Source organism: Mesoplodon mirus (assembly GCF_964341445.2).
Source record: "Mesoplodon mirus genome assembly, chromosome: 9".
NCBI classification, from domain to species: Eukaryota; Metazoa; Chordata; class Mammalia; order Artiodactyla; family Ziphiidae; genus Mesoplodon; species Mesoplodon mirus.
Genome location: NC_138985.1, coordinates 114,737,783 through 114,764,029, shown reverse-complemented (window position 1 = coordinate 114,764,029; position 26,247 = coordinate 114,737,783). Strand labels below are relative to the sequence as shown.

Below are 26,247 nucleotides of genomic sequence, written 5' to 3'. Positions count from 1 at the left end.
GCCTAGTGTAGGCAGCAAAGTCGTTCTGAAACGTGTTGGTCGGATCCGAGGCCTGCCGGGAGAGCTCCGGAACCAGGCCCTACAGCCTGGGAGACACTGAGACCATGTCCTCGAGCCGTGGCCTCTGATGTTTACACCACGGCGTCTAGAGACCCCCTCTGGCTGCAGCCCCTGCAGCTGCCAGAATAGTGCTGGTTTTCTCTGCTCCCAGCCCTGGTCCATGCAGGAGGGAGGGCCGGCCTTGGCCCCTGCACCCTCGCCATCCGGCTGGGGAGAAAGCCGTCGTCCGGGTCAGCATCCGGGCTTGCGTGAGGGAAGCTGCCTCTGCCTTCTGCCAAAAGAAATGTCTAAACACAGGAAGGCAAGCAGATATGTGGGCGACAAAAAGACTTAATATTCGCACTGACACAGGCATTTCACCCACAAGTAGCCGTGTCCCGTGCGCAGCCCTGGTTCTCCGTCTCGCGCGCTTCTGAGGATGTGGCCTCCCCGTGGGCGCGGCCGCCCCGGGAAGGTGTCCAGCGCCTCTGCCCCTTGGTGCGTGTCGCCCAGGGAAGCCCCTTTGGAAGGAACGACATTGGAACGAACGCCGGGCTCCCCGGGCGCAGGGAACGCGGTCAGCCCTCACCCGCGAGGGGGTGCGTTGCAAGCACTTAAGCTGCGTGATGTGCGTGAGGCCGCCCGGAGACGTTCCCGGAGAGGATTCCGACCCGCGAAGGAGAGCCGAGCAGGGACCCTGTGCCGAACGCGGCGGTGCCCGGAGAGCCATCAGGGCCGCTGGATTCCGAGGCGTTTGTGATCAAATATTAATAAATCAGACCCGCTTTAAGGGCTACCATTTAACACGGCGTGTGCTAGGAATATTTCAGAACTGTGGTCGAGGGGGCACGAGGAAGCGTTTTCGGGGAGGTGCGGCGTACGCCAGGCGCCGGGACGCAGCCCTGCGTGCACGCGCCCCCCGGGCTGCCTGCGCAGGGCCGTCTGGGTTCACCCGGGGCAGCTGCGAGTCCCCAGTCCGTCCCCAGGCTCGTGCGGGCACCATTAGTGCCCGTCTGTGGCCGCAGCACCCGGGCTAAGCCTCTGAGCTGGGACGCGGGCCCGGCCGCCCGGGGGAGCCCCTCGCCGGCCCAGGCGGACGTGGGGCGGCGGGTGGGCACCCCGAGGACACGGGGGCAGGGAAAGCCTGCATCCAGGTCTTCTGAGGAAGCTGGCCTCTGGCGCGATGCATTTCTACGTGTGGGGGGCGGCAAAGTCTCCGTGGCAAGAGAGGTCGGAGCACCGTGAACAAATGGGTTTAGGGAGGGCAGGGGTGCCCCGCGCGGCCGGGACTCCACGTGGCAGATGTGGGAGAGGGGGCGTTCCCCGTGTAAAACGTGACCAGCCTCGGGGCCAACAGTGGCAACCCTTTGAGCTTGAGCCGGGAAGCCGTCTGCGGCTTCATCACGAGAGGAGCAAGCTGAGGCCCAGAGCCTTCAGGAGACGTGCCCCCGGTGATGGGGGGCGCCCCCTAGAGAAGTGGCATTTGGGTCTCCTGAACCCCAGCCAGGGTCCCCACCAAAGAAGCAGCAAAGAGCAGGGGTGTCGGACAACGGAGTGATTGTGTTACCGACCAGGGTTCTTGACGTTACCCAGTCAATAGGAATTGACTAGAGGTCACACGAGAAACTCAGGCAAGGCTTTATTGGGGCCCCTGCTGCAGCAGGGGGGAGTGAGAACAAACAACAGGTTCCCTTGCTTGCTCGCTGCCCCGCGCAGAGGGGCGAGCTTGTTCCTTATATGGGGTGAGGGTAGGGGTGTGTCCAGGGGGGGCCAGAGGAGTGGCTTAGGTGTTTTGCCCACCCCTCTGGTGGTGGTGTGTGCAGGGGGCATGCTCAGTTCCCTGCTTTTGCTCCAGACACCCTGTTTCTGCTCCAGGCTCTTCAAAAGTGGCAGTTGGCTTTTTTGGTCTCCTTGTATCTTTTGGGGTTAGAATTTGCCCCAACTGCGCATGCATGCAGTTATTTTTAGTCGCCTACAGTTTCTTTGTATTTTGCTGCCCAAGGAGAGGTGTGTCCGGGTGCAAGCATTGCAGCGTCGCAGCAAAGAGTCCCAGGTCCCAGCCCGTCTCAGTTAGAGCAGAGGGGCCTGGTTATGGGGCTGAACGATGTGCAGCAGGCAACGGGGGCCGAGGGAAGGCTTTTGCTCGCTTGTAACCTTCAGCAAGTCTCCTGGGTTCCTGGGTCTCGGTCTTCCTGTCTCTAGGCAGCTGTGTTGGGTCACTTCCTCCTGCTTCACATTGTGGGACACCCTGGGGAAGCTGAGCTGTGAACACTGACTGAGCCTCATCCTCCTCTGCAGGCAGAGCATGTGGATGGTGGATGCATGGATGGATGGGTGGATGGGTGGATGGATGGATGGATGGATGGGTGGATGGATGGATGGACGATGGATGGATGGATGGATGGGTGGATGGATGGAAGGATGGAGGGAGGGGTGGATGGACGATGGATGGTGGATGGACCAGTGGATGGTAGGTGGATGGAGGGATGGATAGATGGAGGGATGGTTGATGGGTAAATAGACACGGAGATAATAGATGGTAGACATACAGATGCAAAGATAGATGTAATAAATAAGTGTAAATCAAATCCATTCATTTGTGTCACAAATGTACTCAATAGCTTAATAAATTCTGTCCCAATATGCCATAATTATAGTGCATATATTGAAAAATATGACAAAATTACAAAATGTTTTGTGAGGAAATAATCCTCTCATCCCTGGGAGAAGAGGTTTTATAATTACTCAGAGTAAGAGAAGTCTGATGAAGAATGCTTTGAATAGCTGCCCTTTTTTCCTCTACAGTTTCCTTTTTTTAATATCAATTCATTTTTTCCTGATTCTTTTTTTTTAGCATCTTTATTGGAGTATAATTGCTTTACAATGGTGTGTTAGCTTCTGCTGTATAACAAAGTGAATCAGTTATACATATACATATGTCCCCATATCCCCTCCCTCTTGCATCTCCCTCCCACCCTCCCTATCCCACCCCTCTAGGTGGTCACAAAGCACCAAGCTGTTCTCCCTGTGCACTGATTCTTTTAATTTAGGGTGGGATGATTAGGTGCTAGCTTTCTGTGGCCTCCATGCAGGAGCTTGCTAGAAATGCAGGATCTCCTGAGTCAGAATCTGCATTTTAACAAGATCCCAGGTGGCCCCTATGCACGTACAGCTCGAGAAGCACCACCCAGGGTGTGTCATGGTTCCCACTTGCCTCTCGGGCGGGGGCAGTCACACCCCAGCCCCCAGCCACAGAGACGGGGCCCATCCGGCAGCTGCAGAGCGGAGCCCAGGCTGGCCTGAGTGGAGCAGGGGCCGTCAGGAGCAGAACCCATTGCTGGCTGCTCTGACAGCAGTGTCGGGCACAGCAGACACAGGCATTTAGACTTTCAGGATCCAGAAGATTCTGGGAGAGATTTAGCCCAGTAAAGTGAGATCTGACACACAGGGCCCTACATCCTGACGGCACATCAACGTTTGCATTTGCCCTTTTTTTTCTTTGTGGTACGTGGGCCTCTCACTGTTGTGGCCTCTCCCATTGCGGAGCACAGGCTCCGGACGCGCAGGCTCAGCGGCCATGGCTCACGGGCCCAGCCGCTCTGCATGTGGGATCCTCCCGGACCGGGGCACGAACCCATGTCCCCTCCATCGGCAGGCAGACTCTCAACCACTGCGCCACCAGGGAAGCCCTGCATTTGCCCTTTTGAACTTTGGCTGCAATGTTTTCATCACCTAAGACAGTGAGAATTACACATCTTCATTAAGTGAAGCTGGGTGAGCTGGAGAGTTGAGTCAGGTGCTGGTGGCTTCCTGCTCCACCCTCAGTGTCCTGATGCAAAGGGCTTCTTACCCCTGGCATCACCCGAGTACACCAGAGGCACCCTCTCCAAGCCTGGGGAGACCACACTCTGTCTTCTTTTGGGCTCAAGAATGGAAATTGCCATCATGGGGTCAGGGACACCTCTGTTGGCTCTGACTCGGGACCACACTTGGGGCCTCCATAAGCAGGTCCTTGTGAACGGGGCCCGGAGGCCCTCCTGGGACAGGGGTCCCGGCTCAGAGCCATGCTCAGGGAGCGGTTGCCTTGCCCAGTGCCGCCCGCCTTGTCAGCTGCAGTGGAAGAGGACGCTCCGCTCTGAACCCAGGATTCTTCCTTACTGTGCTTCGGCCGAGAGTCCCTCCCGCCGGGGAAAAGGAGGAGGAAAGGGAGGGTGTTTCCCACGAGCAGCCCCTTAGGAAGCCCCGTGGATTCCCCGACCCGCTTCATGCTCTTGTCCTGTCCCTGTGAGGCGGGTCCCCGCTGAGACTGGAAAACACTCAGGACTGTTGGCTGCTCTGAGCCCCCCTCCCCTCCCCGTTTCCAACACAGCCTTTATGATGAGGTTTCCAGACCCCTCCGTCCTGGTGGTCCTTCCCTCCACGGGCCACAGGGGCCTTCAGAGGTGCCATCAGAATTGAAAACCAAATTCAGATGGTTTGTCTTAACCTAGAGGCAGTGATCTCACTTTACCCTTTGCCATCCCCTCTCGTTGGCCTGACCATCAGCAGCAGTTCTAGCTGTCAGGGCCCTTTGCAGAAGGGATGGCCTCTCTGAGTTTCTGGCTTTTTGTCCATCGGTTCAGGGGATGGGATTCAGGTCTTCTGAGGTCTGCCTTTGCCCCAAACAATGTGCTCAGACTTCAGAGCTTGGCTCTGGCCTCAGTGTGGACCAGCTGGCACATGGGGAAGACGTGGATGATGTTCTTTGCGTTTCCAGCTAAGAGTGGGTGCATGTCCCACCCTCCCCCTCCTCTGAAGAACCAGCTGGCCTCCCCCTGGGACTTCCCAAGCGGGGGCGGGTCCAGCCCCTGTCTTGCCCTGCCCCGCCCCCGACACGCCCAGCTGGTCTGTTCTCCGTTGCAGGCATCACAGTAATGGATCGCCAGCTGCGCCCACCACACCCACGCTGGCTCATAGGAAGGTTCCTGGTGGCTTATCTGATTTTTATAGCTTGGGGTTAGAAGAATTTCCCAGTGGAACTGCTCTAATATTGCGCTCTGCAGTGTTGGAATAAAGATGAAAAACCCAGAGTGATGTTTTATTTATAGACCTGCTTTGAAACACACACCATTTAGGCTAAATTTTATGTGAAGCCCCGGTGACAAATAAATGTGTCCATCTGAGTCAACAGTCTCTGGGGTCTTTATTAACATTGCTTTAAGGAGAGAGGAATTTTTTAACTGCCAGTGAGCGGAAACCACGGAGGTGGCTGGGCCCAGGGCCGGTCGATACTGCTGGCATCACTCGTAATAGATACTTTCATTTTGCTCTGAAGCAAAGCAGACAGATGCTTGTAAGCGAGGGGCCTTGTGGATGAGCTGTGTTATTTGTGACTTGGGGAAGCCGTCAGTTGAAATATTGACAGTGTTTTCCCTGCTCAGCTGAGTCCAGTGCTGCACCCATGGGACGTTGGCCTCACACGGTTTCGAAGGGAAGGACTTAACCTGCCACTAACGCTGCCTCCTGGCCCCAGCGAGAGGGGCTCCCAGAGGGAGAGTGACGGGGCGAGGCCATCTCCAGCTGAGACAGGGTCACCACACCTGAATCAACACCTGGCTGTGGGCATGGGTCTCCCCACCCATAACTCTCTCTGCAACCCCAATTTTGCAGAGTTGGTTGGACGCTCCACCCCTGGCCTCTCGGGCTGCAGGACTGTGGCCCGGATGTCTGTTTTCTTCTTTGCTGCAGGCCAGCACGTGCAAGGGCCCCAGGGCGCAGGGCAAGGCGCCAGCCAGAGCCCAAACTTCTGTGCGGCGCCTCTCCCCTCTGCCCAGTCGCCCGGTTTTTTGTTTGTTGGGCTTTTTTTTGCGGTACGTGGGCCTCTCACTGTTGTGGCCTCTCCCGTTGCGGAGCACAGGCTCCGGACGCGCAGGCTCAGCGGCCATGGCTCACGGGCCCAGCCGCTCCGCGGCACGTGGGATCTTCCTGAACCGGGGCACGAACCCGTGTCCCCTGCACCGGCAGGCGGACTCTCAACCACTGTGCCACCAGGGAAGCCCTGTGTTTGTATTTTTTACAGTTTTTTTCCTGTAATTGATATCTAGTCTCATAGCATTGTGGTTGGATAAGATACTTGATAGGATTTCAGGTTTCTTAAGTTTACCAAGGCTTGATTTGTGACCCAAGATACGATCTATCCTGGAGAATGTTCCATGAACACTTGAGAAAAATGTGTATTCTGTTTTTTTTAGAATGAATGTCCTACAAATATCAATTAAGTCCATCTTGTTTAATATGTCATTTAAAGCTTGTGTTTCCTTATTTATTTTCATTTTGGATGATCTGTCCATTGGTGAAAGTGGGGTGTTAAAGTCCCCTACTATTATTGTGTTACTGTTGATTTCCCCTTTTATGGCTGTTAGCATTTGCCTTATGTATTGAGGTCCTCCTATGTTGGGTGCATAAATATTTACAATTGTTATATCTTCTTCTTGGATTGATCCCTTGATCATTATGTAGTGTCCTTCTTTGTCTCTTCTAATAGTCTTTGTTTTAAAGTCTCTTGTGTCTGATATGAGAATTGCTACTCCAGCTTTCTTTTGATTTCCATTTGCATGGAATATCTTTTTCCATCCCCTTGCTTTCAGTCTGTATGTGTCCCTAGGTCTGAAGTGGGTCTCTTATAGACAGCATATATATGGGTCTTGTTTTTGTATCCATTCAGCCAGTCTGTGTCTTTTGGTTGGAACATTTAATCCATTTACACTTAAGGTAATTATCGCTGTGTATGTTCCTATTACCATTTTCTTAATTGTTTGGGGTTTCTTATTGTAGGTCTTTTCCTTCTCTTGAGCTTCCTGCCTAGAGAAGTTCCTTTAGCATTTGTTGTAAAGCTGGTTTGGTGGTGCTGAATTCTCTTAACATTTTCATTCTGTGAAGGTTTTAATTTTTCTGTTGAGTCTGAATGAGATCCCTGCTGGGTAGAGTAATCTTGGTTGTAGGTTTTTCCCTTTCATCACTTTAAATATGTCCTGCCACTCCCTTCTTGCCTGCAGAGTTTCTGCTGAAAGATCAGCCGTTAACCTTATGGGGATTCCCTTGTATGTTATTTGTTGCTTTTCCCTTGCTGCTTTTAATATGTTTTCTTTGTATTTAGTTTTTCATAGTTTGATTACTATGTGTTTTGGCATGTTTCTCCTTGGATTTATCCTGTATGGGACTCTCTGTGCTTCCTGGACTTGATTGGCTATTTCCTTTCCCATGTTAGGAAAGTTTTCAACTATAATCTCTTCAAATATTTTCTCAGTCCCTTTCTTTTTCTCTTCTTCTTCTGGGACCCCTATAATTTGAATGCTGGTGCATTTAATGTTGTCCCAGAGGTCTCTGAGACTGTCCTCAGTTCTTTCATTCTTTTTTCTTTATTCTGCTCTGCAGTAGTTATTTCCACGATTTTATCTTCCATGTCACTTATCTGTTCTCTGCCTCAGTTATTCTGCTATTGATTCCTTCTAGAGAATTTTGAATTTCATTTATTGTGTTGTTCATCATTGTTTGTTTGCTCCTTGGTTCTTCTAGGTCCTTGTTAAACCTTTGTTGTAATTTCTCCATTCTATTTCCAAGATTTTGGATCATCTTTACTATCATCACTCTGAATTCTTTTTCACGTAGACTGCCTACTTCCTCTTCATTTGTTTGGTCTGGTGGGTTTTTCCTTGCTCCTTTATCTGATGCATATTTCTCTGTCTTCTCATTTTGCTTAACTTACTGTGTTTGGGGTCTCCTTTTCACAGGCTGCAGGTTCCTAGTTTTTGGTGTCTGTCCCCAGTTTGTTAGGTTGGTTCAATGGCTTGTGTAGGCTTCCTATTGGAGGGGACTGGTGCCTGTGTCCTGGTGGGTGGGGCTGGATCTTGTCTTTCTGGTGAGCAGGGCTGCATCCGGTGGTGTGTTTTGGGGTGTCTGTGAACTTAGTATGATTTTAGGCAGCCTCTCTGCTAATGGGTGGGGTTGTGTTCCTGTCTTGCTAGTTGTTTGGTATGGGGCGTCCAGCACTGTAGCTTGCTGGCCGTTGGGTGGAGCTGGGTCTTAGCGTTCAGATGGAGATCTCTGGGAGAGCTCTCACCAACTGATAATACATGGGGCCAGGAGGTCAATGGTGGTCCAATGTCCTGAACTTGGCTCTCCTACCTCAGAGGCTGAGGCTTGACACCAGGCCAGAGCACGAAGACCCTATTAGCCACACAGCTCACAAGAAAAGGGAGAAACAAAGAAAGAAAAATAATAATAATAAATAAAATAAAATTATTAAAATTAAAAAAAATTTTTAATTACTAAAATAAGAAAATAAAAAGGTAATTTAAAAAAAGAGAGCAACCAAACCAGTAAACAAATCTACCAATGATAATAAACTCTAAATACTAAACTAAGATAAACATAAAACCAGAAACTAATTAGATGCAGAAAGCAAACCCCAAGTCTACAGTTGCTCCCAAAGTCCACCGCCTCAATTTTGGGATGATTCGTTGTCTATTCAGGTATTCCAGAGACACAGGGTACATCAAGTTGATTGTGGCGATTTAATCCACTGCTCCTGAGGCTGCTGGGAGAGATTCCCCTTTCTCTTCTTTGTTCGCACAGCTCCCAGGGCTCAGCTTTGGATGTGGCCCCGCCTCTGCATGTAGGTCGCCGGAGGATGTCTGTTCTTCGCTCAGACAGGATGGGGTTAAAGGAGAAGCCGCTTCGGGGACTCTGGATCACTCAGGCCAGGGGGAGGGAGGGGCACGATGCGGGGCGAGCCTGCGGCGGCAGAGGCCGGCGTGACGTTGCACCAGCCCGAGGCGCGCCCGTGCGTTCTCCCGGGGATGTTGTCTGTGGAGCCCGGGACCCCGGCAGTGGCGGCTGCACAGGCTTCCAGGAGGGGGGTGTGGATAGTGACCTGCGCTCGCACACGGGCTTCTTGGTGGTGACAACAGCAGCCTTAGTGTTTCATGCCCGTCTCTGGGGTCTGCACTGATAGCCGCAGCTCGCGCCCGTCTCTGGAGTTCGTTTAGGCCATGCTCTGAATCTCCTCTCCTCGCGCACCCCGAAACAATGGTCTCTTGCCTCTTCGGCAGCTCCAGACTTTCCCCGGACTCCCTCCCGGCCAGCCATGGCGCACCAGCCCCTTCAGGCTGTGTTCACGCCGCCAACCCCAGTCCTCTCCCTGCGCTCCGACCGAAGCCCGAGCCTCAGCTCCCAGCCCCGCCCGCCCCGGCGGGTGAGCAGACAAGCCTCTCGGGCTGGTGAGTGCTGGTTGGCACCGATCCTCTGTGCGGGAATCTCTCCGCTTTGCCCTCCGTACCCCTGTGGCTGCGCTCTCCTCCCCGGCCCCGAAGCTTTCCCCCTCCGCCACCCGCAGTCTCCGCCCGCGAAGGGGCTCCTAGTGTGTGGAAACCTTTCCTCCTTCACGACTCCCTCCCAGAGGGTCAGGACCCATCCCTATTCTTTTGTCTCTGATTTTTCTTTTGCCCTACCCAGGTACATGAGGAATGTCTTGCCTTTTGGGAAATCTGAGGTCTTCTGCCAGCGTTCAGTAGGTGTTCTGTAGGAGCTGTTCCACATATAGATGTATTTTTGATGTATTTGTGGGGAGGAAGGTGATCTCCACGTCTTACTCCTCCGCCATCTTGAAGGTCCCCCCTGGATTTGTTTTAACATTAATATACAATTACCTCATTTATTTCACTAAAAATAATTGTACATTATCTTGATGTTAATGCCATGACCACTCCTTCATTTCTGTTTATATGTACCTCATGTTTTCCTACCCTTTCAATTTTTAATCTTTCTGAACTGCTGTTATAGATGTGTTTTCTTTAGGTAACATTTAGTTTGGCCTGAGTGAGAGAATTTGTCCTAATAGTATAATTTAACCTATTTACATGTATTGTCATAATGATGTATATTTTTATTTATCATCTTGTTTTATGCTTTCCACTTTGTATGCTTCCTTCCTGTTTCTTTTGTTGTTTGTCTTCTGCTGTGTAGATTGTGTTAGTTTATATTGTTCTCAAGTGAGTTGGAGATGCTATTCACTATTTTATGTTCTTCAGACTTTTCAAAAACAATTTGGACCTGCATATTTCTAATTATCAACTTCAGGAATTAAACTAATTATCTCCCCTTAAGAGGGCATTGAGGACATCTGACACCCATATTTTATAACATGGAGGCCTGATTAACTTCATGCTCACCTTATTGAAAGCATGCCTTTACCAGTGTCTGTGCTAATAGCTTAAAAAAAAAAAAGTATAAGAAAACTCAGAACCTAAAACTGCAACAATGTGTCTGGAGGAAGGCTTTTGTAGGGGCAGGTTGAAGGCCTTATGGCTGAGAATCGTCAGAAAATGTGTTGATGAGGAATGTGGCTCTTTAGATACCTTTTAATAAAAACAGCTTTGTCAGATTTCACTGAAATTTGCTTCAGGAAAGCCAATTACACAGTGAAATTGGTGGAAAATCTTATTATTATGAGCTCCTAGCCCTTGCTCTACCTGCTTACTTTAATGTCTAGAGATAAACGATAAGAAGACAAATTTCCATCTCTCCTAAGCACCAGGGTCCCTCCCACCCCTGTCACTTTTATTGAACTAGCAGTTTGCCGGGAACCATGCATGGAAAATTGCTGAAGATAAACACTGTATTTTAAATTCCTCCAGGCAACCAGGCAGACTGGAAAAAATCATTTGAACAAATTGAAAACTGAAATGTTGATACCAGATATTAAATTAATATAAGTGAGATTGAAACAATATCTAATTAAAATAATTTGAAAAATGAGTTGGAAATTGAAGCTGACATGGCTTTTACCAGCTTGTCATTGTTGTCACGTTGCCCACCGAAGCCCAGCCCGCTCTCGGGAGACTTCACAGGACACCAGCCAGATAAAAGCCCCCTATATTCACTCAGTCAGGGCTGGAAGACAAGGCCTGAAGGACCTTCCTGGGGACCGCGCAGCGGGGGTCTGACACATTGGCCTCTGTTTCCAGGGGAGGATGGCTCTCAGACGTGCATTTCTGCATTTGAGGCTGGATGAGGTCAGTGCTTCGCTTCACACAGGCAGTAAGGAGAGAAAGGGCAGGTTTGGAAGGCAGAGTGGTGAGGCCGCTCCCCGCTGCAGGGACCCCCCGAGCGGGCAGGATGTGCGGCCCGGGGGTGCGCGTGGCATCGCGCTCAGGTGCCGAGCGAGGGCTCCAAGGACGGGGTACCACTCCGCTCTCCAGATGCAGACGGGGCAGCACCTGGCATGTCTTTCCTGCTCCTCTCACAGCCGCTTTGGGACCGTCCACGCATCTCTGCTTATGAACCAAAGATGACGGGAGGGAAGCCATTTGTGGTGCTGAAACGCGCACTTCTTCATGATCCCAGGCGTCCTGAAGTGGAAGATGGCCTGGAGTCCGGACGCCTGCCTGTAGCGCCTACAGCCACACCAAGGGCCTCAGGGAGGAAGCGCGCGTCCACCTGTCTGTGAGCCGAGTCGCTCTGGGGTGTGCCTCAGCCCCAGGCTGCTCCCTGGGCCCACGGCGTCCGACACAGAGTCTGCAGGACCCTGCCAGTTGTGGGTGGAGGGACCTCGACCGGACTCTGGCCACACCAAGAGGAAGGGTTACTGATGCTCCATCTCACAATCCAAACAGGAGTTCCTACAGCAGATTGCACACAAATGTTGAATAATCTGATGATTTTATAGCCACATTTACATACAGGTACAGAAAATTGCTGATCATCTAATGTCTTACACACCTCATATGTATCATTCCCCGAGGTTTTGCTCAAACTCACTTAAGCCTGGAGCAGTTGAGGATGGGGTGGGGACTTCCCAGAGGATGGCTGGGGTTTCCCAGCTTCACCAGTGCACTGAAAGAACTAGATACTGGGACTGATCCTCATTCAGAAAACAAGCAAAAATGCTGGAATATGAAGATAAAAAGAGACAAATTTAAACATATTAGGTGTCTGGCAACATTGAAATCCTTAGAGATCCCAATTAAGTGAAAGCAGGAGCCTGGGACGTAAGGGAGAGTAATGTGGACCTTTATCTTGAGGGTAGTTTCCAAACCAGGTGAACTTGAACTTGAGCACTCATGACCCCTTAGACTGTGGAGGACAGGAGGAAGACCCAGGGTGGGACTAACACAGCGAGGCTGCTGAGGACCCGCCACAAGCAGCCAGAACTACCTCCAAACCACAGGGGGCGACAGCAACCCCTGACTGCCCCGGTTTGACCCTGAGGATGGGAGCTGCCTGGTTCCCGAGCTGTCACAGGGTATGGGGCTGGCACTGGGCACTCGCAGCCCCACAGGAGTGTGCCGTCCACCTTTACACCCCCTGGTGGCCCCAAACCCCAAGCACGCAGTTCAGTTTAAACTGGTCCCAAGTTGGCAGGGATTCCAGAAGCCTGGAAGAAGGAAATGCAAATCCTTTGAAGGAATCCTCCGTTTTCTCTATCCTCAAAGGATTCCCACAGTTAAAATCCCGAGAAATAGGAATTACAAAACATGCCGGAGAATAAGGCACCATGAGAAAGGTCACCTGGAAGCATGGACAGAATGAAACCTCAGACACTGACTAGGTGACACGGAACGTGAATTCAAGAGTCACGGCCTGTTCAGAGGAATACAAGAGAGAGAGAAAATATGACCTAAACATGTCATCTTAAAAATGACCAAAAATACTTTTTAAAAGCATTTTTAAAATGAAAGATACAATTATAGACATTTTAAACTCAGGAGGTGAGTGTAATGACAGATTAAATCTATTTGAAGAGGGAAATAGTGAACTAAAAGATAGAACTGAATAAATTATCCAGGATGCAGGCTAGAGAGAGAGAAAGAAGTGGAAAATATGAAAAGGAAAAAGGTAAGTATTCCTAGAACACAAAGGAAGAAAATCTTTTATACACTTACTAGGAGTTCCAGAAGAAAGCAGAAAGTGGTCAGGCTGCAATGTTTGAAGATATAATGGCTGAAAAAGCCTGTCACTGATGGAAGACACCAGTCCTCAGGTTCAAGAAGTCTATTAGAGTGAAAACAATTCCACACGTAAGTTCATAACAGTAACACTGCAGGACACCCAAGACAAAGAGAGGATCTGAACAGCAGCTGAGGAGAAAGACAAGTGATGCAGGAAGGAATGAGAATTTGATTCATGGCTGGTTTCTCAGCAGCCAAAACCAAACAGATGACAGGAGAGTAGTGTCTTCCTATTACTGAAGGGAAATTGTTGTCCACCTGGAATTGTACCAAGAGACAGCATCTTTCAAAAATGAGGGCTTAACAGAAAATAAGGTTGAACAATGGTACTTTATAAAAAAAAAAGTTTGTCACCAAGAGGATCTCATTTAAGTTACTTCTAAAAGATTTACTACAAGCAAAAGAAAATAACCCCATAAGGAAGACCTTGAGTGCAGAAGGACTAATGAGCAAAGGAAACAGTAAATGTGGGAATGCAGCTAAACAAAGTGTACTGTTTGAAATAATAATGTTTTGTGAGGCCAAAACAAGGGAGGATTGAAATAGTGATCGTGAAAGCAATAGTGTTTAAACTGAGATCACTCAGGGTCTTTGTAATGTTTAGGAAGAGAGCATAGATCTTTACTAACATGAGCGTTTGCTACCTGTGGGTAATATAGTCTCTGGGAAACCACTGAAAAATAGAAATAGAGAATATAACTTTCAAACATAAAGACAACAGAAGATGCTAGAACTAAATTCATATATGTCAGAAATCACAATAAATGTAAGTGAACAAAAGTTCCAGTAAAAAACAGAGATTTACAGACTGGAAAAATATATATAGGTATATGTTCTTTTTGAGACATAGGTAAAAGAACACAAAAAGATACATATATATATATATATATATATATATATAGAGAGAGAGAGAGAGAGAGAGAGAGAGAGAGAGGGAGAGAATATATATCAAAATGGAAATTTAAAAAATATAATCAATAATAATGAATAATAGAAATACTGAAGTATATTTTAATAGTTGGGAGTTTGCTTTAAAAGCAGAAACTTGAGAGAAATTTATTGCTTCAACTGTTCATATTAGAAAAGAAACAAGACTTAAGTTTTTAATTTAAGAGTTAGAAAAAGAACAATGGCATAAACCCAAGTAAAGGGGAAGGAAGGAAATAAAAAAGATAAAACGGGAACTGACTGGAATAGAGAACAAATATAAAGCAGAGAGGATAAGCAAAGCAAAATATTTCTTCTTGGAAAAAACTGATAAAATTGAAAAATCCCTATCATAAATGGTCAAGATAAAAGAGAAAGAAAACAACAACTATTGGGAATTAAAAGTGGAAGGTAAATAAAGATGCTTTAGTGTATAAAAGGATAGCAAGAGAGTGAACAATGTTGTGATAGTTTATTTGAAAATTTAGATAACATAACCAAAATGAAGAAATAGAAAACTTTAATAGTTCTAAAACCAAAGAAGAAATTGAATTTATAGGTAAATGTCTTCCCGTGAAGGAAACGCCAGGCCCACATATTTTATAAGTACACATTCCTTCTACACATTCAAGTAAACCCCGTCTTACACAAAACATCCCAGTCTCCTCAACTCATGAGTTAGGATAACCCTGATACCAAACCTGACAATGACAGTGCAAGGAAGAGAAATTAGAGATGGATTTCCTTCAAAAACAGATACACAAACTAAACTAAATACAAGGAATTAAATCTAGCAATTTATTTTAAAAATACATCATGAACAATGTAAGGTCCAATACTAGAAAGATGATGAATGTAATCGACCCCATGCATAGATTAAAGAAGAAAAATCATGTGGTTATCTGAGTAGATGTCGATAAAAACATTTGCTAAAAGTTAGCATTCATTCATTAAAAAAATGCTTAGTAAAGTAGGATGAGTTTGTTAACTTGATTTTAAAATCCTACAGAAATATCATACTTGATAGTGAAACATTGAAAATATCCCCTTTAGCACCAGAAATCAGACAAAGATGTGTGCATCCACTACATTTATGAAGTGTTCTACGGGAGGGTCCCGTCAACTTGAAGTAAAGCAGGAAAAGGAAAGAGAAGGTGGGGTTAGAAAGGAGGAAGCAAACCCATTACTTTTTGCAGGCAATCTTGTTATTTACTCAGAAACACAAAGGAAAATCCAGATAAATTAGTCAGATAGTTGAGGGTTGCTATATATGAAATCATGTGCAAAAATCAATTGGATTTCTATACTTTAAAAAGTTAGAAAATATAGTTTTTAAAATGATAATTGTTTACCATAGAATGAAAAAGAGGTACCAGGAATAAATATTTTTATCTGAAAGACCTTTACGGATAAAATTATAAAACTTTATTGAAAGATGTGAAAGAAGGCCTTAACACCTGGGAAGATTTACCTGCTCACAGGTTGAGAAGAATGATGTTAATTCTCCCAAACCTCCAGATTCAATACAATTTTAACAAAAATCTCAGAAGATTTATTTTTTTTATTGTGTTTTATTTTTTATATTTATCTGGAAACTTGACAGGCTGATTCTGAAGTGTATTAGAAAATGCAAAGAGCCAGAACTGGCAGGGCACCCCTGCAGGAAAGCAGGGGGGTGAGAGGCTGCTGTGCTGTGATGCAGCAGGCGCCAGGTACTGGGGCGTGTGAGATGGGGTGGGTCTGGGAGCACAGAGACTGCGGGACCCCGAGCCCAGGAGGCCCGGAAGTGGGCCCTCCTGTGAAATTGATTGCTGATGGAGTTGGCATTGCAGACTGGAGGGAGGAAGGGCCTTCTCTGTAAATTGTGTGGCAAAAACTAGGTGTCTGCTTAGAAAGCAACCTCTCCTCATCCACAAAATCAGCTCCCAGAGGTAGGACTCACCTGTGAAGGGCAAATCTTAAATCTTTTAGAAGAAAATATACAATGATATCTTTAAGATCTTGGGTTAGAGGAGAATTTTTTAAACAAGATACCCGAAGTGCAAACCTTAAAGAAAATGATAAACTAGACGGTAATAAAATTAGGAAATGTGAAACAAGCCAAATGACAAACTGAGATAAGGTAGTAACACATGTAACTGACCAAGTATTCGTGTGCAGAATGTCTCAAGACCCCCTACAAAGCAATAAGAAAAAGACAAACAGCCCAACAGAAAAATGGGTAAAAAAACCACAAAAATTTTATATAAGAGGAAGCATGAATGGTGAACAAACACACAAGGTGCTCAACCTGATCAGAAATGGAAGACACACACATTGAAAGCACCAGGAGATACAATGTAACAGCTTCCAAATGGGCAAAAACGTTTATCTACAAACTGGTGAGGATCCGGAGCAGGGGGAACGCTTGTGAGCTGATGGCAGACGTGTAAATTGGTGAAATCACCTTGGGACTCTATGTCCTAGCGATTCTACTAGGGAGCCTTCTGTCCACCTGCCTGGAGATGGGCAGGGACGCTCACGGCCACACCATTTGAGAGGCAGGTGAAGAAGAAACAGACCCGTGGTCCCCTTGATTCGACAATTGACTGGAAAAGCCAGTCAGGATGTGCTGAATGTATTAATGCAGCCAGAGAGCAGTGAAAACACACAAACCACAGCCAACGCAAGACCCAGTCGGGCCTCAGAAACGCCAGGGTCAGCACGAGAAGCAAGTTGGCGGAGGACCTGTTTGACGATGTTTCATCTCATTAAATTCAGACCCAGCAAAAGCAAACACTGTGCCCTTGTGTGAGAGAAGGTCTGCAGAAAAGGAAACCGTCACCCCAGAATTCAGAGAAGTTACTACGTCTGATGGGGAGGACTAGGTAGGGCCACGACGGGTGCTCCGAGGATCAGGTGCAATTGAAACGCTGCATTTCTTTTGCAGAGGGTGGGTAACTGGGCGTTTGCCATCCTATTATTCTTTATAACCAATATATATCTTATAAAATGTCTAATCTTTAATTAAATACCGATATAAAATATTGATATTTTTGAATTACAAGTTAACAAAACAATATTTCTAACAGTCAAGAGAACGTCCTGTCCCCATGAGTCGGCAAGGGAGATGCTTTCCAGGAACCTGTGACACACATTTAAACATGTGGTGTATTTCATACGGACATAAACCAATAAGCACTTATTTTATCTCTTTATCAACAATGTTGCTCTTTTCTCTCTCAGCACGGGGAGCCTTGGGTGATGTGGAAACGAGCCCTTATGCATCGTGTAAATGTGTCAGGTGGCGTCTCCTCAAAACAGAAACCCTTTTAGGAAGCCAGAGGGCGCTGCGGCCCCTGATGGGGAGGTGCCTGGAAGCCCGTCTGTGGTGCCAGGCCTCACCGCGGGCACAGGGACACAGTGATGCAGGTTCTTTGGGGACGGCCAGCTCCGCCCCCTTTGGAGACCAGACTGAAGGTGCAGCGGAAGCTGCTGTAACGTCCGTCTGCAGCACTCCCCGACCCTCCTCCTTCCCTCCCTGGGAACGAAGCCTTAAGCGCTGTCTCTGGTTCTGGCATTAGTGTCAGGGAAGCAGTTATGCTCCGGGATTATTTTAATTGTTTCTGACAGTTGGCAAAATCAAATCCCCAAATATCGTGGCAGCACGCTACTGTAGGTGACTCAACGTAAAGTGATGGACAGAGGACACCTCCCGGGGCCGCGCTGTTACGGGTGGGGCTGTGATCACAAGAGCCACCAAGCGCCCTCCTGTGGCCACTCAGCCGGGTCTGGACGGCCAGTCCCGCGTGGTCTGCGTCACACTTGGGCAGTGGGTGCCGCGTGGGAAGCAGGAAGCCTGAGCCGAGGAGCCTGAGAGCGTCTGCACTGCGTGCAAGCTTGAGCCAGAGCCCACAGCGGGGGCGGGGGGAGCCTCTCTGTCGTGAGCATTCTCCACCCAGTAGGCATCCTCGGACTTTTTTGGGTCGACGGTTTATTCAAAAACTGGAACTGTGGGTGTGGAAAAGCTCCCCCCAACACACACACATATGTGTGATGGTGATAACCTGGTGATTCATGGTCACGGTAAGAGTAACGGGGCAGAAAACACCAGTAGGGCCTGAGTTCGCTTGTTCTACGCATCACGTCCCGGTTCCCTCGGTAAACAGACCCCGAGTGCCTCCTGTGTGCGCTAACGCTGTCCTAAGCCTGGGCCCACCCTGCCTCACGGGAACGTCCTATCTACTGAGCTACGTTCTAGGCAGGAAAGCAGATAAGTAAGCGCACATTCTGTTGGCTGGGGATAATGGCTCTGGGGAAAAAAAGTAAAGCCGGGAGGGGAGGGGAGGACCACACGGGTGAGGGGCGATTTGACCCTGGGTGGAAATAAGGTGACTTTAAACCAAGACGTGGAGGAGGCGAGTCATGTGGACCCAGGGGCCCAGGGAGCAAATGGCAAGTGCAAAGGCCCTGAGGCAGGAGCGCCGCTCCCCACCCCTGGGAATGCTCAGGCTGGAAGGAGCACCGCAGCGGAGGTCGGGGTGCCAGCAGGGCAGCGCCACCTGAGCGTGAAGACCTTGCACCTGTGACAGGAACCTGAGACTTGACCGTGAGTGAGGGGTGCCCCTAGGAGAGGATGATGTGACCAACTCGCGTTGTCGCGGGGCCACTGGGCTGCCTGTTGGGAATCAGCTGTCCCAGTGCTGGGGACCCAGGCCGAGCACAAACCAAGGCCCCGCACTAGGTTTCTAATAGTGAAAAGTCTGCATCAGGCTAACAAGCTGTTGACATTCTACCTTTATACTTGGAGAATATATATTCATAGTGAAAAACTGTTTAAATATGCATAAAGCTATGGGTTTTGTTTCTGAAAACCAGCCAAATATAAAAGACAGCTGGACTGAATTATTATCTTGCACGTTTGGGTGTTGTCTTAGTGAGTTAGCAGAGTTTGGGTGGGTAATGAGTTAAAGCATACACAATCCCTAAATTATAGCACATTTATTTATAAATGTATTCTCTTCCCTTTGTTTCACAAAATCACTGATAATATTGTTTAAAGAACATTTTCATAAAATCTGTGCATTTAGGCAGAAATGATCCAGCTGTACACAGTATATAAAATGTGAAAGTATTTTCATCAGAAATATAAAATACATATGAAATTGCAAATTAAATTTATATGCCTTCAAAAAGGCATTTTAAAAAAAATTCAAAATGAACTATTATCGTTATAAAACAAAATATAATTAATAAACAGCAAAGCTTTAAATCTGAAGTATTTAAATAAAACTGAGTCTTTTGTTCTATTTTTTGAAAATGTAATCAAATTGTAGTTATTTTTATAAAAATAAAGTACGTGCAGTTTAGCTTCAATATGCATCTAGTTGCCACCGCGATGAACCAGGAGCATAATTCGTGGCGATCCATCCAGACTGACACACAGGGAACAGGTAACTAACAGGTGTCATTCCTGTTGCAAAATGCTTTTCTGCCGCTGCAGGTACCGCGATGTCCGTGAAAACTTGCAGAACAGCAAACCGAGATGCAGGGAAACTCTAGAGTTGGGCATGCTGCCCCGCTGGGAAACGGGGCCTCTTCAGGCACGAACCCTTTGCTTTCTGGCTGAGAGGCAGGTTTGACAAGTTAATTAATTTGTGTCTCCTCTCCCCCCACCCCCCGCCCCGCACTCCTTCCTGCCCTGCCGTTCAGACCCTCCCCGGCCCCTCCTCAGCTCAAAACCCTCACGGCGTTAGGTGGCAGCGGCGTGTTGCCCAGAGGACACGAGGGCGTGCAGCTCAGCCAGGGTGGCCCTGTCGATGACGGGGTCAGCACCTCCGCTCGGGTCCTGCTGGGGCCCCGTCCCCTCACCCTGCGGGTCTGCAGGGGACAAGCTGCCAGGGGCCCTGGGGTATGTGCCTCAGTGCGGCCAAGCCCGAAGCGGGGGCCCGGCCCGGTGCCTTCCACCTGTCCTAGGGCAGGTGTCGGGCAGCTCACCTCTGGTCCTGGGAGGACCGCTGCTCACGTGGCCGCCTGCTCTGAAACACCCCCTTGGCCCCAAGAGAAAAAAGGGGAGGTGCGGGCAAGGTTGCCCAGAGCACCGATGAGGGGGCCAGGCACCTGGCGCGTCGGGGTCAGCCTTCTCTCAAGCCTGCTACCCTTCCCAGGACTGAGTTCAGCCCGACAGGTTCCGAGCAGTGGGAGTCTGTATGGGAGGGTCGAGTCATCTCCCGGGCTGGTGACCGGAGGCCGTGCGATTTCAGTAAGGCTGATCCCAGGGCGTGGGGGACAGTGGGTCCAGTCAGTGGCCCCCCGAACGGTCTAGACTGTCCACTTTTGCAGACGCCTCTGGGTGGGACCAGGTGCAGAACGGATGCATGTCTCTTAGGGTGGAAATACGCAGGGGGTGCAGATCGGTACCCCCAGGAGCAGTGCTTTTGGCTGTGCCAGAAGCCGGCTCCACCCTTTCCCTAAGGACCCCAGCCCCCTGGTGTCTGCCCACCTCCTGCACCCCCGCTCCCCGCCCTCGTGCTTCCTAATGGGCCATGGCCGTTAAGTTGTCCCTGCGGCAATTTAGATCACAGAAGAGACTTCTGCACACCCTTTCAGGTTAAAATCATGAGGATAAAGAAAGAGGCAAAATTATTCCACTGTAGCTACGTGTTTAAATTATATGGAATGCTGCATAAATTGTCAAGTGCAAAGAATTATTCTGATAAATTAAAATACTAATTAAATAGGCTATTGCAGAATTTTGAGAACATTGTAGGGTTCTGCTCCTCCAGCTAATTTGCATACCCTTCATCTAGTGAATTTAATTTTACAGGACTTCTTTTTGTGTTTGGAAACCCTTTTTGTCTCCCGTGAAGATAAGAATGGGCGTTATGCATTGCTCTCGCCTGTACTACAGCAGCTGCTCCCGGGGTCTCTTAGTCCTGGCCTGCTGGCGGCTCACGCCCACCAGCTCGGGGTCTGCATTTGGTCATGAAAATAACTTGGAGCCGCCATTGGACAGAACATGTAGCCGCAGCAAAGCTTTCCTTTTCCCCTCAAAGGCCTCAGCAAAGCCTGAAAAAGTGGCAGTGAGTTTCACGCCCCGGTGGACGGTGATGCTGCAGTTAAACGTGTTTCCAGAGAGAAGGAGTGGTTGCTGGCCGGGAGGGGAGCACGGGGGCTGGTGTCCGTGAACCAAGTCTGAATGCCTGATGGAGGGCACGGCGTACATCTGGGTGAGGGGTACCACATACGAACGTATGAGATCCAGTCCCACTGAGCAGAAGGGATGGGTGAGAGGAAGTCCATGCAGCTGTGCAGGGAAGTCTCAGAGGAAATATCCACAATGGTGAATGTGTAAGAATGATGCTGGGGAAGATTCCGGAATGGCCTGAGAGTTACAAAATGTGCTCAAGACTACTGGGCTTGTTGCTCTTTTAGGTCAATTTGAGCCAAAATAAATATAGATAAACAAACAAAAAAACCCCAAAAGGGCTGTGCTTAAGATAAATTGTGTACCTTTCACACATGCTGGAAAAAAGGCACCATTACAGTGTCTCTGTTTGGCTACCATCCCCACCAATGAGAAATTTCAAAGAACGAAAAAATTAAATAAAGAGAGAGACAGGCTTTGTTGAAAAGGACTTGATGCCCAAGACTGAGAAGTTCGCAAAAGAGCACAAAACCACGAGCAGTGGGTTCAAGTCCCACGGACGCGCACGTGCCAGCCGCCAAGGGGACTTGCACGTGTGACTGGAAACCGCATCAGCCATCTCTGCGGGGGTTTCTCGGCTGAGGGCAGGAAGACGGGGGCCCTGGGTGGGTTCTCAGAGGACCCCAGCTCCAGGCAGGTCCTCAGGGCACTGTCGCTCTCTGGACGAGGATGGAGATGGACTGGAGGTGGACACAAAGGTGGCATGATTCACGGTTCCGGCTCGAGTTGTTACGAGGTGCCACGGCCTCAGGAGGCTCCCATGGTCATCTCGGCAGAGGCTTCTCGTGTAAAGAGCCCCTGGCGGGGACAGCCTCAGCCAGATGCAGAATGCTCATGCTGTCCTTGGAAAATACAAGGAAATGTGGACAAAGTGGGGTTTTGGGGGCAGATTCACCACTTGCTGAACAACAGCTGCTACAGAACAGAACCTGTGGGTTAATGTAAAGCTGAACAGTAGTGACCGGTCCTCCCCGCAGGGTGCCGCTCCTGGGTCTGCCCTGGTTGTGTGTGTGCGCCTGCGAGTGTGCGCCCGCGAGTGTGTGCCCACGAGTGTGTGCCCGCGTGTGGTTATTTGCAGGAGGTCCACTTGGGGAGGGGTGGTTAACACCCTGCATCATGTGAGGAACATAATAGGATCGAAGGATGGAGCAGACATTGCAAATCGAAAGAGAACAGGGACAGACGTGGCGTCCTGACTCAGGTGACAGTGATGGGCCACCTGCCCCGCCTGATCTATCACACCTGCAGAACAGGTGACTCTCCTGGGACTCCCGTAGCGGTTAATGGAACGACCGGGAAGACAGCGATCCCTCGTGCTGAAGCTGGAGGGACGAGGTCACATCCGGGCCGCTTTCCAGTGGATCCTGGACACTCCGACTGCCCGCAGGACACACCTCCAGCACGTCCGTCCCATCCATCCCAGGGTTTTCATTTCTCAGGGACAATTCCGTGGAGTGCTGTATCAGTTCTCAGTGACAAACCCTTAACAGACGCAACCCCTTGTCAGTACGAGTCTGGGTCCCTGGGCTCCCTGGCTGGACCCTCAGGCAGGACGTGGACCCTGAGAGGCGGTCAGCCCGGAGGGTCCGCAGTGGCCGCACTTGGGGATGGGTCACCATGAGGGTGAAATGACGTCACTTTCCAAGGCGACGCCCATGGGTTTCCGAGGATGATGCCGCCATCAGGAACGTTGCTCAGGTAGGCTCTGGGGTGACCTTCCAAGCAGCTGATGCCCCTTCTAGAGGTTTCTGCTTTGTCGGAGGTGCCTGTGGGAAATTTTCTGGTAGAAACGAGGTCGTGTGTCTTTCCTCCGCAGCCTCCGAGGCCATGAGCTGAGGTCGGTCAAGAGTGGGCCCCATTCCCACGATGGTGGCTGGAACAGCCCGACTGCAGACGTGTTGAGATGCGGGGAAATACGCATTTTAGAATCAAGGAAACGTGACACGTTAAGACCTAGACTTTGGGTAGAAACAAAGTACTGTACGTATGGGGCTGGAGCCAGCTGGACCGGTTACTGGAGCTCGTTTTTACTTTTTCAGGAATTTTTTGAGCCGGTTATTAAACACAGCCATTATGAAAAATTAAGTTTTACACTTAATTGCAGTTAATTACGTTAAAGACAGAAGGCCTCGATACCCAGCCAGTCGCCTGTACATCTCACCACTACCGGGCGCTGCGGCTCCCCTCCCCCTCCGCACCCCACTCGGGGGCCCGGAGCTGTGCTCACAGAGGGGAGAGGTCGGGGGCGTGTCTGGCAGGGAAGCGGCTGCCAGGGCCTGGGGCGAGGAGCCAGCCCGGACCCTGGACTGGCCGGTGGCAGTGATGCTTGGGGGACACAGGGAGGCTGTGCTGAGACTGACACTCCCGCCACGTGTGGAACGGGGACAGGGCCCAGGCACAGAGCCTTCTGCCCGGCGTCAGGGGCGGGGGGCGGGTCTTCAGGCAGCGAGCAAGGCCCACAGTCACCTCGGGGCTCCGTGGGCTTGTGCAGGACACAGCCAGGACCTGTCCCTCGTCCCCCGGGCCCGTCCCCGCAGCCGTCACACTGCCCGCCCGGTGGGGACCCATGGTGGCCGAGCCTCAGGTGTCTCCACCTGGCCTTCCCAGCAGGTTTGCTGACCCCTGGGCTGGGTCATCTGCATCTTACTGCCCGGCTGGTTTGTTCATTCCTGAGCCTGGAATGCCTGTCCCTTCTCGGCAGCGATAGTGGAGTACTTTTCATTTCCATCTTTACTTTGTGCTTTGTGTCCCTCAGCCTATTGAAGGCTCACTATTATCCCCAAGGGGCCTGTCATTCAGCAAAATGCCTCCTTTGTTCACAGGGGAACATGAAAATCAATTGCTTTATACTCTGTCTCTTAAGAATATTCTCGTCCATTCAAGGTTTACCTTTGGGCCACTGCCCCCCCCCGCCCTCTCTGCGCCCCCCAGCTTAGAGGCTCTTAAAGTGCTGGTGCTCTAACCCCAGGCTGGCATCTGCCCCCCGCCCCAGTGCATGCATAATTACCTAAATGTAAGAAATAACATTGGTTTGTTCAAAGGAAAACTTTCTACCAGACGATGAGAGAGCCCCAGAGGCGGGGGAGGCGGGCCATAGCAGGATCCGGTTTGTATCCCTCTGAAAGATATCATTTCATTACCCAAGACTAACGTAGGTGTTTTACAATAAGAGGTGAAAGTAATTGCTATTTTCTTGCTATCTTGTTCTGCATTAATCACGTTGCAATGCACTCTTCCTTCTTAGGGTTTCCCATAAAATCTATTTTTTTCTGGTTTTCATTTCCAAAATGACAGGGGCTTTATCCGAAAGAATACTTCTACAGAATCGTAAGCCAAGGTCAATTGCTTTGTGACACACTTCCTCTCCAAGAGGTGGGGACCGCCTCTGGTGGGTTTGCCGTGCTGGCATCGGGATTAACTGGGCTTCCTCTCCGGCTGCTAATTGTTTCCAGGGCTCAATCCGCTTGGTCTGACATGGAGGGTAATTTATTCTTGGAGAGTCTTCCTCGCTCTAAGTCAGGAGCAAACTAGGATGAGGGTTGATTGTGGTGGAGGCACATTATTATAGAATGTTCTCCTGGGGCAGGAGTAAGAGGGGTACAGCCGCTCCCAGGACTCACGGAACGAAGGCGCAGTTCAGTCTTGCCTGCTAGCGAGTCTGTCTTGTGAACGCGGAATGCTTGTGAATGGAACCCAGTTCCCAATGACTATATACTTGTAACCATCATATCGTTCGAAAGTAAGCCTCTACAGTTTGCCAAGCAGGTCTGCCCACCATTTCTCAACCAGTCTTGACAAGGATGCTGTGAATTTCCTGTGCACGTTCTGTGGGCAAAGCTGGAAGGACTCACGACCTGGCCCTACATCTGCCGGCCCCTCGGTGGGGAGCCCCCTGCCCCGGTTTCTGCCCCAGGCTTGTCCACAGCACCCGTTAAAATGGCGATCTGGCGGTGACTATGGACATGTCTGCAGAGGGAGATGCTCAGGGCATCTGGAGAACGCTTGCCTCTCAAAGCTGACCGCTTACTTCTTAATTTCCCCTAACAGCTGACAACAAGGACCAACTGGAAAAGATGTCTGGACTGAGAGTTCTTCAGACCGGAGTCAGCTCGGTGAGTAGCTGCGGGCAGTGTGGTCCGGGCAGCCTGGCGGACTCGGGCCGGGGGCGGAGGTCAGTCGGCGCCAGGCGGGGGGCTGTGGTGGCGGGGGCCCCGGCGTCTGGCCCGGGTTAGTCCTCCCGTCCCGTCAGCGGAAGTGCTGATGCGCCACGCCAGGCTCGTCTGGCACTGTTTGGTTGCCTTTGAAATCGTGATTCGGTGTCTCCCCAAGAAAAAGCGCTCGTGGCTAAGAAAACATTGGCTCCTACGGAAGCGTGTACTTCCTCCTTCAGACGATTCTCAGTTGCTGAGTCTGTATAGCAAGAGAAGTTGCTGTTTCCTCTGGGTCTGGGGGGCACGCTTTCGTCTTCCTTGTTAAAGACATGTATGGGGTGGGGTATGACAGGAGGACGACTGCTGATAAATTTAATGACCCTCAGAGGCGTCGTGTCCCAACGTCGCCGCGCTGGCCTCAGAAGCAGGTACTTGACCAAACTCTCCATCAGCAATTAGAGCCGAGGGCACTCAGCCCCAGGCCCTGGCGGACGCCCGAGCCCCATATCGCGGGCAGTTAATGAATTGTACGCAGGACTGCGGACGCGACTCCTCTCGGGGGCGGTTGTCTGTGCTCGCGCGCGTCTGAAATCCCAGATTTCACGGCACCCGCCGTGACCGTAATTAACTATTAAGGGCGCTTATTTACGATGCGCCGGATCGCCCAGGGCGGAGATGCCCCCACGGAGCCACTCGAAGGCCAGCCGCTGTCTTTGGGGGAGGCTCCGCTCGGCTGTCACGAGTCCCGGCTCTTGAAATAAGAACTTGTTTAGTGTCTGGTCCTCCACAGACGGAGCCTCCAGCTCTGCAGGCAGCGGGCGGGTGCCTTGCCGGGGGCGCCTCGCAGGGGGCGCTGGCCTTGAAGTCACCGTGTTCCCGGCACGCGGCGGGCACGGCGCGGACAGGAAGCTCAGTGACCGCAGACTCATCAGAGCGCAGGGCTGGGTCGATGAGGCTT

General features: G+C 50.1%; 1 protein-coding gene across 1 annotated transcript in view; it reads left to right on the top strand.

The window, feature by feature from the left end:
• Positions 1-26,247, top strand: part of PTPRN2 (protein tyrosine phosphatase receptor type N2) — a gene marked incomplete at its 5' end in the record, with an annotated part of 710,841 nt that overhangs the window by 425,417 nt on the left and 259,177 nt on the right. Inside the window, one exon of the mRNA XM_082632697.1 lies at positions 25,186-25,250. Coding sequence (XP_082488823.1) covers positions 25,186-25,250 — 65 coding nt within the window. The remainder of the gene's footprint in view (positions 1-25,185; positions 25,251-26,247) is intronic.